General features: G+C 33.4%; 2 protein-coding genes across 5 annotated transcripts; both read right to left on the minus strand.

The window, feature by feature from the left end:
• Positions 1–240: 240 nt before the first annotated feature.
• LOC115718548 (disease resistance protein RPV1) lies at positions 241–4,235 on the minus strand. Its single transcript, XM_030647348.2, has 4 exons — positions 3,031–4,235; positions 1,853–2,915; positions 1,433–1,735; positions 241–1,327 (listed from the first exon to the last, which is right to left on the minus strand). Exons 1-4 carry the CDS (start codon positions 3,510–3,512, stop codon positions 449–451), a joined length of 2,727 nt encoding a protein of 908 aa, XP_030503208.2. The 5' UTR covers positions 3,513–4,235; the 3' UTR covers positions 241–448.
• A 119-nt stretch (positions 4,236–4,354) lies between these two features.
• On the minus strand, positions 4,355–8,331 carry LOC115720925 (riboflavin biosynthesis protein PYRR, chloroplastic). Of its 4 annotated transcripts, none has more exons than XM_030650137.2 (10): positions 7,729–8,331; positions 7,501–7,635; positions 6,997–7,096; positions 6,788–6,913; positions 6,403–6,716; positions 6,158–6,277; positions 5,807–6,052; positions 5,597–5,722; positions 5,040–5,259; positions 4,355–4,621 (listed from the first exon to the last, which is right to left on the minus strand). In XM_030650137.2, the coding sequence occupies exons 1-10, from the start codon at positions 8,098–8,100 to the stop codon at positions 4,611–4,613; spliced, it is 1,770 nt and encodes a 589-aa protein (XP_030505997.2). In that variant the 5' UTR covers positions 8,101–8,331; the 3' UTR covers positions 4,355–4,610. The 4 variants fall into 4 exon arrangements, with proteins under 4 accessions (XP_030505997.2, XP_030505996.2, XP_030505995.2 ...); XM_030650136.2 differs by having other exon boundaries at positions 4,355–4,629; positions 7,729–8,330; XM_030650135.2 differs by having other exon boundaries at positions 4,355–4,751; positions 7,729–8,330.
• Positions 8,332–21,271: the final 12,940 nt, after the last annotated feature.

Consider the following 21,271-nt stretch of genomic DNA (forward strand, 5'->3'; position numbering starts at 1 on the left):
CCGACAACGGAATTTTTGTTGTTTTTAACTAATATATTTTTTATATGATAATATTATTACACTATTTTTACTCCCGCTATATTTAATTCTTGAGTGAAGCGAAGTAGTTGATTTGAGTTTTTCACCATTAATGAACCAATTATTATTAGATGAAGATTGCAAAGCATCTTAGGTTTGGAGTAGAGCAGGAATGTGGAATCAACCAAGTGTGTGTAATTTGTTTAAATTGACAAGATCAATGTTGAAGTCTACCACTTCTTGATTAAAAACAAAGCATGTGACATATTTGACCAAATATGCTTTGTGTAGAAAACAAAAACATGATTATCAAGTCGGAGTTAAAACTAAGTTAACATCACCTACACTGAGTTCAAATTGTGAGCAAAAAAGGAAAATACTTGTGTATAGTAGTAGTGTACTAGTATTAAGAGTATAACTTGATAATTTGTTAGTCTAGAATCATGGGATCATGGTAATCTTCTTGACTTGAACATGGCAAACCTGTACCTGCAGGGACTCTATGGAAGAAATTATAACGTCTTGATTCATCTCCAATATTGGAGAAGTCATTCCAACCCCCCATAAGCGTAGTTTCAACATCAAGACTTGATGATGACTCGGGCCAATCTGGACACAGCAAAAGTTCATTGCTCGGTGAAGATTTAAAATTGGTACAGCGCCAGAGGCTAACATAATCTAGAGAACGTATGTTATGGATGCTGTTTGGGACAGACTCAAGGTTACTGCACATTTCTAGGTGCAATGATTGAAGCCCGACTAGATTCTCAATCGACGAGTGGAGCTCTCTAATCGCTGTTCTATCTAACTCGAGTTCCACTAGGCATTCCATAGGCTCTAAGATTTCTGGGAAGTTTTTGAATCTCATGCATCCAGAGAGGTAAAGTCCTTGTAATTTTTTTAACTTACAAATGCTTGTGGGAAGATTCTCCAGCTTTGAACAATCAGTAAGATCAAATATCTCAAGACAAGATACATACTCGATTGATGAAGGCACTTCTTTAATGGATGTTGTACTCAAGTTTAAGCTTCTTATGTTTCTAGGAAGGTTTTGAAACTTGTTCAGAGAATAACAACCGTGAAGACTAAGAGTTGTTAGACTCAAAGCATGAGAGATATCAGGAACTTCTTTAATGGATGTTTTACTCAAGTTTAAGCTTGTTACATTCATAGGAAGGTTCGGAAACTTGTTTAGAGAACGACAACCTTGGAGACTAAGAGTTGTTAGATTCGAAGCATGAGAAAGATCAGGAACTTTAGCAAGGTCTCTGCAATAACTAAGATCCATCTTTTTCAAGCTACCTAGAGGCTGTAAAACAAGTCAATTAGCTTAATATTAGAATGTACATAACAAGCTAGACATATTGAATAATACAATGAACTATTTATAGTGGATAGACAGACATAGGCATACCTGGCTTACATTCCACAGCCTATCAACCCGACTATTGGGCATGATAAGTTCTACGAGATTATCTGGAATAAAATTTTCTGGCAAAAATCTAGAGCAATATCCATCCCATTGTAGATATACAAGCTTATCAGAGAAATACACTAGATCTTCATAAGGGCACACATTGCTCTCCCTGTTACCATATGGTGAATTATAAATTTTCAAGTATCTTAGATTATACATCTTTTGGAAGACCTCAGGGTTGAAATTGATATCTCTAGTCTTAGACATGTCTAAACATATTCCTTCAACTGCTTCAGTCCCCTAACAATTAAGAAACAATAATTTTTATGCGTACATAAACTATGAACTACACAGCTGAAAATTCATAGTTTTTGTTTTCATGCAACCTGTGAATAGTTTTAAAGTATTTTTACTTACTGTGTTATTCTTCAGCACGTGATATATATCCTCTGCAATCCACAACCTACTACGCTGTCCAGGCTCTTTGATGGATTCTTTTCGAACAATCTCTTGACCCATTTCTTGTATCAAATCATGCATCCAGAGTTTGTTGTCAAGAGATACAACTATAAGTGACTTATCAACAAGATTATCTACTTCTATGTCACAGTTTAGTATTCTTTCAACAAAATTTCTTTCATTGCCTATAAAGAAACATGCAATGTCAAGAAAGAGACTCTGCTCACTATCATCAAGTTCATCATAACTTGTTTTCAATATAGTTTGAAGTTTGTTGCTCGATCTTTTCTTTATTTTATCCAACGCAGTCTCCCATTTTTCCTTCTTTTGGCAACGGAGGAAGGAACCCAAAACTTTCAGAGCTAGTGGAACACCTCCAGCATAGTTTACTGCTATATCTACCAACTTTGTATAGCTTTTCTTCGGAGAGGACACTTCTTGGAAAGCAGCCAAATGAAAGAGTTGTACAGCTTCATCATCATTTAATTCTTCAACCTTGTAAATTTCATTAGCTTTGATGTTCCTAAGCACTTGCTCATCTCTAGTTGTTATAATAATTCTACTTCCAGAGCCAAAATAATTCCCATCTCCAACTAAAACTTCTAATTGTTCAGGATCATTCACATCATCGAGTACAACAAGAACCATTTTAAAGTGGAGCCTTTTCTTAGTATATGAAGTACTTCGTCTATCTTCTTCCAGTAGCTCAGAATAAAGTATACTTTGTACATGAGGCAACCCGTGTTTCTTTGATTCTTCCCTAACATTCAATAGAAAGCAGCAACCTTCGAATCGAGAAGCAAAACGGTTGAATACAACTCTAGCAAGAGTTGTTTTACCAATTCCACCCATACCAAAAATCCCCACAATACGAGTACTTTTCGATCCAACTTCCAGCATTCTTTCTATCTTCTCAATGCGTTTCTCCATTCCAACAAAACCCTTTAAGTCTTCAATCGGTACACGACTGAGTTTCTTCAAAATGTCTTCGACAATCTCTTTCACTAACTTTGAATCAGGGCTATAATACAAGTAGAACAAACAAATGCTAGCCAATGAGAAGGAACTATAACAATGAAACACATAGAAATGAGTTCTGTTTTAGAGTAGTAGACATTATTGTAGGGAGGGACTACCTGACGTGCATTGAAGCCCATCCAGATAGATTGGCTGCAGTGATCAAAGCCTTCCTCCACTCATGTACTTTATCTATTTTCCCCAGATAACATTCCTCGAGCTCAGCCAACGCATCTGCATAGGTTCCCAACTGTCCCCGGACATGAGATGGTTTCACATTGTAGAAAATAGGAATGACTATCTTCCCCAGTTCTTCTTTGCACCAAATTATATGCACGAGTTCATCCAAGCACCATGTGGAAGAAGCATAGTTTTCTGAAAAAACTATGACTGACACCTTTGACTCTTCTATAGCTTTCTTTAATGCTGGTGAGATCTCATCTCCTCTGTTAAGCATGTTATCTATGTAGGTTTCAATTTTCTTCTGAAGCAATGCTTCGTGAAGATGGCTTGTAAAATGATCACGAGTATCCTCCCCTCTAAAACTGATGAAAACATCATATTTTTCGGGCATAAAGTTAGAAGAAGTAGAAGCAGCCATATTATTTCTTTCACAGAAAACCCATGTATTGTACAGATGAGAAACAAGAAAGAATGATGACAAGCTTGAAAATTCTATCCTTGCATTGCTGTTCGTTGCAATTTGCAACTTTTGAGCAAGAATATTATGTCCTTGAAGTCAACTATGTTGTAGGAATTTTACAGTCTTATCCCTACACCACTTGCAAATACACATCACCAAGCCTAATTAAGGTCATACAGAATCTTTCACACACACAAAGACAATACAATTATTCAACTAAAACAATATAAATTTTACTAAGATGTATTAAGTGTTCTTCTCTTTATTTCCTTTTTATAATAATTTTGAACTAACACAGAACAATTGAGAGAAATAAGAATCAACGCCATTAGAAAGCCATGTGTTTTCATCACAATCCGAAATTGTATTCAGTTTTCGATATTCAAATTTCCTGTGTGCTCGTTCATTGAGATATAGATGCCTTCCAGTTCCTGTTATTTCCTTTTTTTGTAAGAAACTTGACCGATGACTTAAGATTTACATAAAAATTATGAACGAAATAGCACTTTTTTTTTTTTTTGAAGATTTGTGAGGAAATCTTTTTCACCTTTTTGCCATAAACAAGTTCCTGTATTTTGGAATATTTCAAAAGTTCTCGAAATATAAAATAAACAAAATTTATCATCAATAACATTGGATTACTCAAAAATATAACTTAAACACTAATAACAAAATAAAATTGAAGTATGATCCCTTCTATCATTTTGCTAGTTACATAAACTATATTCTAATTTGTTTGGTCGTTTGTTCTTTCTATTTTTTCCTTCTTTTTAGACTCTTTCTTTGAGTATGTCCAGTGCTTATAAAGAATAGATTTGTATTATCATTTCATTAATTTCATAAAAAAAATTAATATGGTTAATTCCCAATATACATAATTGCTTACTGAAATAATATAAATAAAAAGAATAAGGTCAATTGTATAGTAATTCCAAGAACACTATGGTCCATTTTCATCTCTGGACAACCAATTGATCTGAGTCAGGCAGGCTTATACCATGACACTCAAGAGCAGAATCTTAACTTGAGGATACCTTCGTACACCTCTCTTATTCTTTACCAGGCGTCTGCAAACCTAGAGAACAGCTTTTCCATTAACATATTTCACTGTTTATTATAAGTTGAAAATCTTGAGAGCAAGCCAAAGAAATACAATGGCAAACATTCAACAGACCAGTGAAATCAAACACTAATAGCCTGTTACAAGAAGATGTGCAGCTTCACTTATACTATGTACCTCAAATTAAAAACTTGTGAAATTGACAATGTACAGTACTTAAAAGTTCAAACATTTGAATTCTTCTGCATGTTTTAAGTTAGACTAGAATATAAAACTAAAAGTTCTCTTCTATCAAATGAAAATTCTGACTCTGTTGAAACAATATTAAGGTTGCAGGAAAGAACTCGCTAATTAAGAATACTAACTTTGCTGCTATTACTATCCAACTAGGAAAGTGTTTTGATTAGATGCAGCAGGGGACTCACCAAGAAACTCGGATCTTAATTGCATTAAAAGCCGCCCCAAATAGTTTAAGCCCTCTCCATCCCGGCCTCCACCCCAGAAAAAATCATGCGGTGAAGCTTCAACAAGAACAGATCCAGCAGTAGAAAGCAACATAGAATTCAGATGCGGATAAATTGAGAACTTACATTTCACTGCTTTGTACATAACATTGATCTTGGCACTTTCCCAATCAGATCTTACCTGAAACAGGTTACTATTCATAAGTGTTTGAGAAACTGATGTATAGTACGTCTAAAACTATACTCTATCACAATATCATGGATGGAATTTAATATCATGTTACTTGTGTAATTATTAGCAAGAAATGCATTTCATTGGGTGTGCAAATGATTAATGAATATTATAAATTTTAGCACAGCTTTATATCTTCTATAGGAAATCTTCATGGCATGAGAGAGAAAATAATAATTTCCGGTGCTTCTATCAGGTTTATAAAATCATTGAATCCCCTTTGGATATATAGTAACTTAAACATCCAGTATTATACTAATTAAAAATGAGCTCACATAAACTATACCAGATCAGGGCGCTGCCTCTGCATTGATCTTCCTAATCTTGCAGCCTCCTCCGGACTTTTGGCAGACTTTATCCTTGCTACACAATCTGACGCGAGAGGATCATTGACTCCAACAAACTTCTGAGCCTGATTATTAACAATAAATCTTTAACGGCATTCAAACGATGTTTTTAATGAAAAAAATGATATGTATTTGGTAATATATGATACCTGGTAGTAATGTTCTACACTCGACCAGGAGACATAACCACCATTGTCATCAGGCATTTGAATTGGATGAGGAGAAAAATTTGAAAAAGCACCATACAGGTCCCATGTTTTGTAGAAAGAAATGATTTTTGATTCATATGGAGTAACGGTCTGATCAATTGCATAAGTTTCTTCAACTGATGGGATAACAGGCGTTACATCTGGTATGGGCTGAAGGAATCCGCTAATAAGCATGTCTGGTCCAACCTGTTGAACAAGTAGCAAGAGCAGAGTTAAGGCCAATCACAATAAAATTTGAACAAAAGATTGTCTTGCCAAGGTATGTGGACCACAGCACAGAATACTGCCAACCTGTTCATAGCAAACATCAATCAAATCTAAAGCTTGAGACATCTCAACCATGCCAAGTTCACCTACAGGAGATGGAGCATATTTGCCACCTATAATCTTAGGAGCAACAAATGCGAAAACCTGCATGATAGCAGCAGCATCTGGTGATGTCAATGACAATAGTCCAGTGCAAAGGTTATGATAACAAATAAAAACAAACCCACCAAGAAGGAAGAAAAAAAACAGAATAGAAAAGTAAGAAGGACCTTGTGTATTACTCCAGCTGAAATTGCAGATGCAGCTAATGTTCCTCCACACTCCCACAAAACTGAAAGATATCCACAATCGTGAAAGTATTCCATTACGTCTCTAGGATTTAAGATGTCGAACTCCACTACTTCAACTCCTTTAGAAGCAAGAAATTTCTGGAAACTTCTTCTAGCCCCCCTTTGGGTTGCAACTATGGTAGATGCTTCCGACACATCCCAAAGATTTGCTTCCTCAGGCAGATCAAGTGTCTGTGACATTACAATCCGCATGGGCATATGCCCACCTCCATGTCTTGCCGTCAATTTTGGATCTAATAAGAAAACAAATCAGAACATATATTCACCATACATCAGCTTATACACTAGTAAAGTCACAACTTACTGTCCCTCCGGACGGTATTCCCTCCAACAACAACAGCATCACTTCTACCCCGCATTTCAAAAACTCGACTTCTAGAGACTTTGCTGCTTATCCATGATGCATGTCCACTACTAGCAGCAATTTTTCCTGTTTCCCAAAAGAAAGACTATCAAAAAACACGCCTTTATTCTTAACTTAGAGGCCTCTGCAATTATATTAATAAAGCTCACCATCAAGTGTCATTGCAAACTTGAAAACAGAGAAGGGAACACGGGAAGCTGCTCTACAAATCAAAGGGGCATTGACTAGGAGGCATGTTTTTTGAGCATTCTACGAGAGACATAAACATGGACGTGTTATACTGAATACTGCAAATGAAGACAAAAATTTATTTCAACTATTACTACATAACTAAACTCCAACAACACAGAATAATTGGTAAAATAGGCTTTTCTCTAATATCATCTTGCGAAATGGCATTCCTTTAATAATTCTGTACAAATTAGCTTCCCTTGATTGGAAATGCTAATTTTTACAGACTTATAAAATGAAATAAAAAATGGCATTCTGCAATTGACATTAAGAAAAAGTTTTATTTTGTCAAACACCTCGTGTCAAATAATTCACTCCAAGTCATCACATTCATCATTCCATTAGGGTTTTAGTTCAAGATCGTCGTGATTCGTCAAAATTTGGAAGTTAAAAGAGTAAGAAATGGCCAATTTTTAACATACCTCAATGATTTTGCTTTTGAGATCCTCTCCAAGAACATCGACCTGCACTCCCTGACCTCTCAATGCCCTTACAGCATTGCCTCTGAGATGCTGTAGAGGATGCCTGATCCCAACCACTACCCTCGCAATCCCTGCCTAATCCACACAACAAAACCATCAATCAATCACACACAAAACAAGTCAATTCCACCCAAACTGAAACAAAGCACAAAGCACTCGCAACAAAACCTCGACGAGAGCGGAGACGGCGGCATGGTCACCGTGGCAATCACCGGGCTCCATATTAAGATAAGCGGTGGAGGTTCGGCAACGTTCGCCAGCAGCCTCGACGGCGAGAACCTCAGCAGGTTTGGTCCCCTGGGCGTAGAGAAAGCCCTCGCCGGCAACGGTGCTGGAAGAGGTAGCGATGACGCAGCCGAAATTAGGGTGAGGAGAGGTGAAGCCGGCGGACATGTCGGCGAGTTCGACGGCGCGTTGAATGTAAGCGGCGTCGCGCGCGTGAGAAAAGGAGAGAGAGGCATTATCGTTAGAAGCGGCTCTGCATTGTAAGGGAGAAACACGGAGCCCTCCTATTCCTACAATTCCTATAGACAAGGCCATATCACTTGGGAACTAGAAAAACATGTCTACTTTAATATTACTACTACTACTACTTTGTTTAGTTAAAACTGTATGTTATGTCCCTCTGTTTTCTCTTTCTTTCTTTGCTTTTTAAGTAGTCATGGCCTCGTTAAAAAAAATTAAAGGGCAAAACTTGGTGTGCAGAACGATACCTTTATAAAAACTCGTCTACTGTACAGTATCCTCAGTAGCGAACGAAGAATTTCAAGCTACAAAACGAGTTACCCAGTTAACATCTGTAAGGCATAACAAATAAAAGAAATCATTACACACAAAAATTACAAAAATTAGAGTATTGTCATTTTTTTTTTATCTATTTTTTTAAAGTCTATCATTTTTACTTTTTTTTTTAAATATTGTATCAATTTTGGTCCTATCACTTAAAGATACTCTCCATGTGACTCTCTTATATCGGGTATTTTAGGTACAATACATACAAAAAGAAAGGTATGTTTCAATTAAATATAAAATTAGAGGTAAATTTAATTAATTAATTAATAAAAATAATATTTTTCAACTTTCCCCAAAAATTATAACACTAATAATAATTAGTGTACCGCTATCGGTGCTATAAGTGTAATTATATCACTAGTTCAATTATAATTTAATAAATACTATAAAAAAAAATTGCTAACTACGTGGTATATCAATATAGTATTAAATATTTTAAGGGGTTGAGATGTAAAATGGCCCTCAATTTGGTAACTAAGTTAGTAAATGTCCACTTTTTAAAAAAATTAAGAAAATATCTAATAAATTAGATAATAAAAATTATAAAAATAGATTTATCACATATTTTTAAAAAAATATATATATAATAACAAAATTAAATTACATAATTTTTTTTTTAGTATTGCATATTATGATATTGTAACAAAAATAAATAAATATATTAGATCATTTAAATATATACAGCAGTATTAGATATATCGTAGTACAGAAAATTAATATACCGTAGTAATAAAATTATATACCACAAAGAAATTATAACAATACTAAATTAATACTCAAAATATATATATATCATGCTAACAAAATTATGTATACCACCATTAAAATATGAATACATACCCAAATATTTATATATAATAAAATAGAAACTAAATATCATATTAAATAAATAATATATTATAGACAACAAAAATGATATACCATACACTAAAACGTATATACCTACAATAAAAAATAAAACAAAATAATATAATATTATTAAAAAAAATTATATATATCATATTAACAAAATTATATATCACCTTTATGTATATTAAAATAAAAACTAAACATGCATTATCTAAAATAAAATGATATACTATACAATAAAACTTATATACCATATAACATAAAATATATACCTTACAATAAAAATATATATAATAATAACAACAAATAAAAATAAAAATATATAGGATGCTAATAAAATTATATATCATGTCAACAAAAGTACAATAGAAAATAAAACTTAAATATTATTTTAAAAAAATTATATACCGTATAACAAAAAATACATATATCATACACCAAAACATATATACAAAAAATAATAATAATAAAAATATAGATTACTAATACATATATATGTATACTATACTAACTAAATTATATACCACAATTAAAATATATATATACCATGACCATTGTATATAATAAAATAAAAACTAATTAAATATTATTTAAAATAAATAATCATACAATCAAAAAATATAAAAATAATAATTAAATATATGTAGCAGGGCAATAAAATTATATACATACATTAAAATATTTTTATTATGCTAATAAAATTACATACCACTATTATACATATCATAATAAAAAATAAATATCATCTAAGAATAATAATATACCATACAACAAAATAGAAATATACCGTACAACAAAATCTATATACCAACAACCCAAAACAACTCATAAAAAATTAAAAAAAAAAAATTGACATAACTTTAAAATAAAAAAGATTTTAACAAAACTAATATAGATATACCATAATGTTTAAATAATTTGCTTCTAATTCTAAAAAAAAAAAAATTAAAAAAAATTGAAATAAGGACATTTACTAACATAGTCTTATGATTTAGGGCCATTTGCTATATTTTTTTGAAATGAGGACATAAACTAACTGTTGAAATTTATTTTACTAGGATCTTAGATCTACTCACAAGTATGTTGATTAACACCCTAAATATGAACTTTCTAAAACGATGAAATAAACACATATAAAGTTTAGGAAACCTTACACTCGGTGCAGCGGAATTAAATGACTTCTTCCGTTCAGATCTCTAACCCTTGAATCCTTTCTGTCGCAGAGTATTATCAAGATCTTAACCTGGATCTCTTTCTCTGGTTCTTTGGTGCTGAAACTCCTTCTTGCTGAAAGTCTTTCTTCACGATCGACTATGATTGAGGTATCACTTGCTGTGTGTGGGCACTACTCTAATCACTAAGTGTTTCGAAATCTTAAGGAAGAAGAGAGAGAGGGAGTGGTCGGCCAGAGGTAGAGAGAGAGAGGCTCAGTTTTTTCTGAATGAAAAGTGTGTTATTTTCTGAAGCATTCACTACCTATTTATAGCATTCCACTAGGGTTAGGTTTGAATTATTTGGCATTAAAATAATGAAAATATCATAGGATAAATCCTATAAAAGTGGTCGGCCAAGGCTGATTGGATTTGGGCCTCACTTTTTGCAATTTTGCAGTTTTATCACTTTTGCATCTGATTTTCTCAAAAACGTCAATTTTCTAATTCAACCATTTAAATGCAAATTCTAACTATTTAATAACTATAAATAATTATTAAATAATATTGTCATTTATCATATTTATTAATTGAATCATACAAAGTATCATAATTAACAAATATGCCCCTAAAAACTCTTTCTTTACAATTTCGCCCTTACTTAGTGAAAAATTCACAAATAGACATAGTCTAACTTGAGAATTATAATTGATTAATCAAAACCAATTACATGAGTCTTACAAGAAATATTATCTCAACTAGTGGAGGGACCATGGGTCTATATAACCGAGCTTCCAATAAGTAGATCAAGAATTTATTACTTAAATTCACTAACTTATTAATTCTTCGTTGAATCCACGCATAGAACTTAGAATTGCACTCTCAGTATATAGAATGCTCTATATGTTCCACCATATAGACACATCATTAGTTATCCATTGTTATAATCCTAATTTGATCAATGATCCTCTATATGAATGATCTACACTGTAAAGGGATTAGATTACCATTACACCCTACTATGTATTTTATCCTTAAAACACTTGAGCCCGTATAAATGATATTTCAGCTTATGTGAAATGAGTACTCCACCATTTATTTTCGTTTGGTCAAGCTCGAAGGAGATCATCCTTTGCTTACTATTCGCCAGATAGAAGCTATAAATTCCATGTTTATGTTAGCGCTCCCACTCAATTGCACTACCGTGTTCCCAAAATGTACGTATCACCCTCACCTAAAAGTAGGCTTAACTAACTAATCAAAGAACACGAATAGCCTCCTGAGATTGATCCTAATCATAACAGGATTAAGATCATTTGATCTAGGATCAACTAGGCGATATTGACTTGAATAGATTTTACGGTAAGTTTAATAAATCTAAGTCAAAGTTCAATATCGGTCCCTTCCGATGCATACTCCATGCATCCAACCTGAGCTTTACTTTAACCAATGTTCTGGAAAGAACATAGCATTTCTCCAAATGCAAGTAAACTCTTGTTGTAGATTATCATATCAGTAAAACCCTGTGTCTGATAAATCTAGGAAACTTTATTCACATAGTCATGTTTACTTTCCAAAGTGTTGACAACACAATAAACAGGATCAAGTATGTGAAAAGGGTTTCAGATGAATTTATAAATCAAATAGACAAGCAATTGATAAAGTGAACCAAAACATACACAAATGAATGAAAAATACTTCTGTTTCTTTATTGATGTTGAATAAAATAGATTACATTGAAATGGAGTTTTATTTAGGGCATAAAACCCAACAAACTCCCACTTGCACTAATATAAAACTAATCAGTACATATCAATTAATCCTAAATTCTGACGGTGCTTTTCAAATGCTGTCACGGCCAAGACTTTGGTAAATGGATCAGCTAGGTTGTCCTCTGTGTCAACTTTCTCAACTAGTACATCCCCTCTTGCCACGTATTCTCTGATAATGTGATACTTCCTCTCAATGTGTTTGCTTCTCTTGTGGCTTCGAGGTTCTTTACTGTTAGCTATCGCTCCATTATTATCACAAAGTAGGACCAGAGGCTTTTCCATTCCAGGGACGACACCGATGCTGGTGAAGAACTTTCTTAGCCAGACAAGTTCTTTAGCAGCTTCAGCTGTAGCTATGTATTCAGCTTCCATAGTCGAGTCCGATATCGCGGTTTGTTTTGCACTTCTCCAAACCACTGCTCCACCCCCAAGAGTAAACACCATCCCAGATGTAGATTTCCTATGTTCAAGACTTGCCTGGAAATCTAAATCAGTGTAGCCTATGGGATTTAAAGCACCACCCTTGTAGACTAACACAAGATTCCTTGTACTCTTTAAGTATTTCAGAATATACTTAACTGCATTCCAATGTTCCTGTCCTGGATTAGACTGATACCTGCTCACGATTCCCACTGCATAGCAGATGTCAGGTCTAGTGCATAACATTGCATACATTAGACTTCCAACTGCAGAAGCATAGGGAATTTTCGCCATGTCCTCTATCTCTTGAGGATCAGTCGGAGACTGTTCCTTAGATAGACGAATACCATGTCTAGAAAGCATGTTTGCCCCATTGGTGTTGTTCATGGAGAATCTCTCTAAAACTTTGTCAATGTAGGTTGTTTGAGAGAGAGCAAGAGATCTGTTCTTTCGGTTTCTGATAATCTGAATACCAAGAACATAGGCTGCTTCACCCAAATCTTTCATATCGAATTGAGTGTTGAGCCATTCCTTGATGTGAGTTATTTTCTTGACATTGTTTCCAATAATCAAAATGTCATCAACATAAAGGACCAGGAATACTACTACTTGGTCTTCCTTGAGTTGGTAAACACAAGGTTCATCTTCATTATGAAGAAAGCCATAGGTCTTGATGATTTCATCAAACCTTTTGTTCCATGAGCGAGAAGCTTGCTTAAGTCCATAAATAGACCTATTTAATTTGCAAACTTTCTTTTCCTGCCCTGGAAGAACATAGCCTTCTGGTTGCTCCATATAGATGGTTTCTTCAAGTACCCCATTAAGGAAGGCAGTCTTGACATCCATTTGCCAGATTTCATAATCGAAAGTAGCAGCTATGGAGAGAACAATTCGGATGGATTTGAGCATGGCAACAGGACTAAAAGTTTCCTCATAGTTCACGCCTTCTCTTTAGGTATAACCCTCGGCTACAAGTCTAGCTTTAAAAGTTTCGACTTCGCATCCAGCTCCTCTTTTCTTCTTGTAAACCCACTTGCATCCTATCGAATGATAGTCGTCAGGTGCATCTACATATTCCCAAACTTTTTCCTTTTTCATGGAATCCATTCTGAATCCATGCCGGTCGACCATCGTTTCCGTTGCGGACTAGCCATCGCCTGTTTATAGGTCAATGGATCGTCTTCAATACCGTCACCAACGACCATATTGATTTCACCATCCAAGCCATAACGAGCTGGTTTTGTTGAAACCCTCCCACTACGACGAGGAGCGGTGATCTTCTGAACAGAAACTTTAGTAGTAGATTTCTCAGTTGGTTCGACTGAGGGAGTGGGATTGTCCTCTTTACGAGTGGAGGAGGACGGAACATTGGAAGGACTTATATCTGAAAGCAATTCCTCTAGAACAACTTTACTTTTCGGTTTGTTGTCTTTAATATAGTTCTCTTCAAGGAAAGTAGCATTTGTAGAAACAAACACTTTGTTATCCTTGTGACTATAAAATAGTCCACCCCTAGTCTCTTTAGAATTTCCGACAAACATGCATACTTCGGTACGTGATTCAAGTTTGCCTTCTTTCTTTCTTAAGACATGAGCAGGGCACCCCCAAATTCTGTAATGGCGTAAACTAGGTGTACGACCATTCCAAAGTTCGACGGGTGTCTTAGGGACTGCTTTAGATGGAACAACATTTAAAATGTCATTTGCCATCTGAATAGCATATCCCCAGAAGGACGTAGACAGAGTTGAATAACTCAGCATAGACCTAACCATTTCCAAAAGAGTGCGATTTCTTCTTTCTGCAACTCCATTTTGTTGTGGAGTGCCTGGGGCAGTGTATTGGGATTCAATTCCAAGTTCAATTAAATGATCTTTGAACTGCATATCCATATATTCTCCACCCCTATCAGTTCGCAAGATCTTTAATGATTTACCTAATTGGTTTTGAGCCAGAGCATGAAACTCCTGAAACTTTTCAAACGTTTCAGATTTCTTTTGCATTAGGTAAAGAAAACTATATCTAGAGAAATCGTCAATGAAATTGACAAAATACTCATAACCACCTCGAGCTTTTACATTCAAAGGTCCACAGACATCGGAATGCACTAACCCTAGGGGGATTTTGGCACGCTCTCCCTTTGCAGAGAAAGAACGTTTAGTCATTTTTCCTTCTAGGCAGGACTCGCATACTGGCAGTTCTCCTAAGACGATATTTTTCAATGAACCGCCTTTGGTTAGCCTATTGAGTCTATCAAAGCCTATATGACCTAAACGTAAATGCCATAGATAAGTTTGATCATCATTACTAATCTCTTTTCTTTTGAGGTTTCTAGGTTTAGCTACATTGAAAAGTTCACTGTTTAGTGAGATTTGTGTATTCGGTCTTAAAACATAAAGCCCTTGTTCCATGGTAGCAACACATATTTAAAATCCATTACGAGAAATTGAACAATTTATACTCGAAAAATTCAATATATAAGATTGTGTTTGCAAACATGAGACACTAATCAAGTTTCTACTAAAGTTTGGAATAAATAAAACATTTTCTAAAATTAAAAATCTTTGTTGAAACTTGATGCGGGCTTTTCCTCTAGCTTTGACCGACACTAACTCGCCATTGCCAACTTTAAGCTTTAACTCTCCTGGAAGCAGATTTTCCCAAGTTTCAAGCAACTGCAGTGAAGAACATGCATGGTTAGTAGACCCAGAATCAACAATCCAGACGGATTTGTCGTTCTCTAAAACACATGATTCAAAGACAAAAGCATTACCTTCGTTTGAATTGTTTAGAAGTCGGGGACATCGTTCTTCTTGATGTCCCTTTTCATTACAATTCGAACATAGAAGATTATGTCTGATAATTGTACTTGAAGAAGCAACTTTGCTAGAGCCTTCATGCTTAGTCCTTTTCCTCTGATTATGAATTGCAAACCCAGGGGGACCCATTGCAATCAGATTCCGTTCATGGGCTCGTAATTCTGCTTCGAGCTTGTCCATGTCGGAGGAGTTGAAATTGTTGATCATGTAAGAAATAACAAATTCATTATACTCTGGAGGAAGACTATTAAGAATGAGTTGGACCCATTGTTCTCTTGATAAATCAATTCCTAGTAGATTTGCCTTTTGGAACTTCAGATTCATCATCAATAGGTGCGAGTTTATGCAACTACCAGGATGCACTTTCACACTATAGAGTTCTTTTGCTAAGATATTAACTAGGAGAGGATCGGGGTGAGGGTTATTCATAATGACACTACAACACATCAATAAAACAGAAGTAAGGTTTTGGTTCATAAATTCATACACATGTTCAGAAAATAACAAATAATCAATATGTTATAAAAATACTAAATCTAACATAGTTTATTTTCCAAGGTCTTTCAACAAACTGATACAGTGTCCCATTTAGGCGAGAGTCAAAGCATCATCCATTGAATAGAGTTGTCAACTCATCTAAAATGATAATCATTCTAGCAACCTTTTATTCGATCAAGATTGGAATTCAGCGTTGTCCCGTTTAGGCGAGAGTCAAGGCAATTCTATCTTATGAGCTTCCACCATTGTTTCATAATTTGCTTGTCAAATATGGTCGCCACCATTAGGGTGATCCATACCATATAAAACACTAACAAACTACTTATCTTTCGAGATTAAACGGTGCGAAATTGCTAATGAACGTTCCTCCATTAGGGAGGATTACTCACTAAAACAAACGCGATGTAAAACCAACAATGGAGATCGAATGTCTCTTGATTAAAAGCTCATTATTTAAAAAAAAAATATGTATTTTGTATAATCATTTATTCCATATTATAATAATGAAAAATTACAAATTAAAAGTTGGTTTAAATAAAAAATCAACTTTAATTAATTTTCTATTATTATTTAAATTCGAAAAATAAATTCGAATAAAAATGGAATGAGTTCCATATAATAATGAAAAATTACAAATTAAAGTTGGTTTAAATAAAAAATCAACTTTAATTAAATTTCAATTATTATTTAAATTCGAAAAATAAATTCGAATATAATGGAACAAATTTGAAAATATCTTGTTTAAGTTATTTTTAGAAGAATCTAAAATATTAACTTAAATATCTTTCAAATTAAATTTAATTAAATTAAAATTAAGTTATGACCACTTAATTTGAAAATATTCCATTTTAAGTTAATATTCGAAAAGATATTAACTTAAAAAATATCTAAAGAATCTTAATAACCAATGCCTAAAATTCCTCAACTTAATTTTGAAATTTTAAATCCAAAAGATATTCAGATTTAAGTTGGTTAGTTATAGATAACTAAATATCAACTTAAATAGGAATATTTAATGAAAAATTTAAATTAAGCTTCAGAAAGAATCTAGATGGTTATAATTCTACATTTAATTAAATACAAGAAAATACATATAGTTTAGCTTAGAATATAAAATTCTTTAAACTATGGTTTTCTTAAATTAATTTCAAAATAAATAAAATTAATTATATTGCTAATCAATTTTATTAGGTTAAACTAATTCAATTTTATTTTACCAGGATCTTAGATCTACTCACAAGTATGTTGTTTAACACCCTAAATATGAACTTTCTAAAACGATAAAATAAACACATATAAAGTTAAGAAAACCTTACATTGATGCAGCGGAATTAATGTCTCCTTCCACTTAGATCTCTAACCCTTGTATCCTTTCTGTCGCAGAGTATTATCAAGATCTGAGCCCGAATGTCCTTCTCTTTGTGTGTGATCCTTCACAGTCTTCCAATCTATGATTGAGTTACCACTTGCTGTGTGTGGGCACTTACTCTATCACTAGGGTTCGAAATTTAGAAGAAGAAAAGAGAGAGAGAGGTTCGGCCAAGGTATAGAAAAAGGGAAGGCTCAGTTTTTTTGAAGAGAGAATTTTCTGTCAGAAGATGTTATGAAAGCATATATTTGACTGAGCCATCACCTTCTATTTATAGGCAACTACTAGGTTTAGGTTAGGAATTATTTGGCATTAAAATAATGAAAATATCAATTTGAAATTCCACATAAAGTGGTCGGCCAAGGTGTAGATAATGGGCCCCACTTGATTTTGCAGTTTTAACAAATTTTATTTCTATTTTCTCAAAAACGCCAATTTTCCAATTCTAACCTTTTAAATGCCAAAACGAATTATTCAATAACTAAAATAGATTATTAAATAATATTGTCATTTAATTTAATTATTAACTAGACATATAAAGTCCATTAATAAATAAATAAACTTAGAATCTCTTTTCTTTACAATTTCGCCCCTGCTTAGTGAAAATTCACAAATTAGACATAGTCTAACTTTAGAATTATAGTTGATTAATCACAAATCAATTATTGAGTCTTACAAGCAGTATGTTCTCAACTCGAATGGGGACCATGGATCTATATGCTGAGCTTCCAATAAGTGAACCGAATTTACTAAGTAAATTCCTACTTATTAATTCTTCGTTGAATCCACTCTTAGAACTTAGAATTGCACTCTCAGACTTATATAGAGCATATTATATGTTCCACGATATAGATATGCTATCTCATTTAACCATTGTTATAATCTTATTGTGATCAAAGATCCTCTATATAGATGATTTACATCGAGATGGGATAATTTTACCGTTCTCACCCCTCAATGTATTTTGCCCCTTAAAACACTTAGCTACCTGTAAATGGTGTTTAGTGATCTAAGAATTAGTCACTTAAACAAGAGCTCATCCATTTACTTCTATTTGCTAAGCTCGAAGGGAATCATCACTTGACTTCTATACACCAGTAGAAGCAATAGATTCCATATTTATGTTCAGCACTCCCACTCAATCATACTATCATGTTCCCAAAATATACGTATCACCCTGACCCAAAAGTAGGCTTAACTAATAAATCAAAGAACATGAATAGTACTCCTGAGTTGAGCCTAAGCATATCAGGATTTAGATTCTTTTAATCTTAAGATCAACTACTGATATTGACTTGGAAAGATATAACGGTAAGTTTATAATATCTTAACTAAGTTGCAATATCGGTCCAGTCCAATGTATACTCCATACATTCGAAACTAGTATACTTTACTAATGTCCTGGAAAGAACATAACACTTACTCCAAGTGTAAGTACACATCATCGCTGATTATCACATTAGTGTAAATCCAAAACACTGATGAAACAGGGACTTAGTCTTTTGATTCATATGATCACAATCACATTCCACTGTGTTGACGATACTGTAATTGTGAATAAACATATGATCTGGATTTAACTGATTTTGTGTGTAAATGTAATAAACATATTAAACCATTAGCATGTAAAATTCATGCAAACATAAATCACTTCAAATTTCTTATATTGATAACTAATCAGATTGTAAAGAGTTTTATTTAGGGCATAAAACCCAATAGTACAAAGTTAGTTAACCAAAACAGTTAACTGCTGCAACTAAAAATAGTTAAAGAATAAAAGCTAACTAACTAACATTTTGACAGTTACTAACTGTATTATCCCCCCTCAAACGAAAGGGTATGTTACACACACAGATGAATTTGAAATACTTGAATTGATCCTTGGATAAGGCCTTTGTAAGTATATATGTAGTTTGGTACAAGGCCTTTGTAAGTATATATGTAGTTTGGTCAATGGAAGGAACATAACGAACATCCAAGAATCATCTCAAATTACATATTAATAAATGCACTTAAATGACTCGCCTTAGGAAATATAATTAGTAGAAATACTCAAACTCGCTGTCACATAGACAATAGCGAGATATGAGTAATAACTATCGACTGATGAGACCAGCGAGATGAATAAGTCCATCTCGGGATAAACAGAGTACGTAATAGTACTGTTTGGAACGGGTAGATAATGAGTTTGCAGCTCATTGACCAATATACTCATGAGTATGTTCGAAGAATAAGGACAACAACTTCAACATTCTTCATCTCGCTCTTAACGCGTTGAAGTAACCATCTCGCCTATACTTCACTTAAAGGAAGGATGCGAGATGCACTATAACTATACACTTAGACATTTTTCTACGAAGATGTTTAAGAAAAGTATTACTTGAATGGCAAGTACAACAAAGCACAGTCAGCATATCCGTCTACAGATAAAGACAAAGAGCAGTTAGGCGGTAATTTATAATTATCTCATGTACAGAAAAATAAAACGTGAGAAATGTTCACGTTTCATGAACAGTTACGAATGATCATATCCCAAAGGAATAAGTGTCACCTTGAACTCTTATAAATAGGGACAGAACCCAAGGAACAAAGAACGACCAACCTTTGGAAAAATAGATAATATTGTGATTATTTATTGTTCATTCATGAAAAATAGTGTCATTGTATTTTATATATAATCTTTCAAACTTGAATAAGATGAACTCGTGATCAGTCAAAATTTAACTTCAAAACTACATAAAAAAACCCTCTTGTCATTTATTGTCATTCTTATTATTAATTATTATGTAATTAATTCTAAAGTTTATTTATTATAGAAAAAAGACTAATAATTATTTAGTTAACGAAAATCTGTATTAACAGTATGTTGTATAGAAACTTTTTTCAACTTGAAAAAGTTAAGTACTATCTTTTTGTTTGGAATAAGATGAGCATTCCTAAGCACAAATTTATCTTTTCGCAAGTGGTAAATTCTAAGTTACTCACAAGGGATCACTTGGCTCGGCTTGGCATCTATTTAGAGAGCTTGATTTGCCTAATTTATGGAGTGGACAAGGAGGATCATGAGCATCTCTTTTTTAATTTCTCCTTGTTCAAAGTTGGATCGGTTGTAGGTGGCCTCAAAATTATGAGAACTGCCTCTCTTGACTAGAAGGTCTGAAGAGAAGGATCAAAACTGGTGCTATTTCGACTGTGATGGCGTTAATTATATACTACATTTGGAATAATAAAAATACTTGCATTTTTGAGTTCATTATAAGATTTATAGTTTTTTACAGTTGAATCTTAAGAAGAACATCAAGTTTTGTGAGCTGGAAGTAGCTTGTTGAGCCTTGCTTGGTTGGCCTTTAGGTGTAACTTTATATGTGATTAATGAAAAAAAAAAAAAATCTTGTAAAAAAATAATTAATTTTTTAACAAAATTAAATGAACAAAATGAAGCTTCTTTCGGACCTTATCGATTATGCCACTACAATTTGAAGCTTTCTACTTAGTTGGTTTGAGATTTACTCTAAGATATCTCATTCAGCCATATGCTAAATACCAAGGAGTTGATGCTTATGGGGCATTTAATATGAAGTTTAGACTTAGTAAAAATGAGATGGTAAATATTTCAATGACAAAGAATTTGTATTTTTAAGGAGATTTTACTTTATTAATTAAAATAATAATAATGCTAATCTCTTCTAACACATAATTTTATATTCTCTCAAAGTTTACTCCCTTCAACTCTACTCTCTCCAACCCAAACTCACATAACAAACACTGAATTAAAAAAAATAAAAACATAACTAAAATTAAAATAACATTCCAATACTTTAAAATAAAATTAAATAAAAAAACAAAATAAAAATAACTTCACTTTCATTTCAGCCAATCAAACACCACCTTAATGTCAGCACCAGTCCCTCCAAATCTTAACCATCCTACATTTTGTTACTATATACTTTTTCATTTAAAGAAAACACGATCCAATAGAAAACAATTAAAAAGAAAAAGCTGAATTATAAATTAGAAAAATGGGAATAAAAAAGGAAAACTTGA

This window comes from Cannabis sativa, chromosome 2 (assembly GCF_029168945.1).
Source record: "Cannabis sativa cultivar Pink pepper isolate KNU-18-1 chromosome 2, ASM2916894v1, whole genome shotgun sequence".
Classification (NCBI taxonomy): Eukaryota; Viridiplantae; Streptophyta; class Magnoliopsida; order Rosales; family Cannabaceae; genus Cannabis; species Cannabis sativa.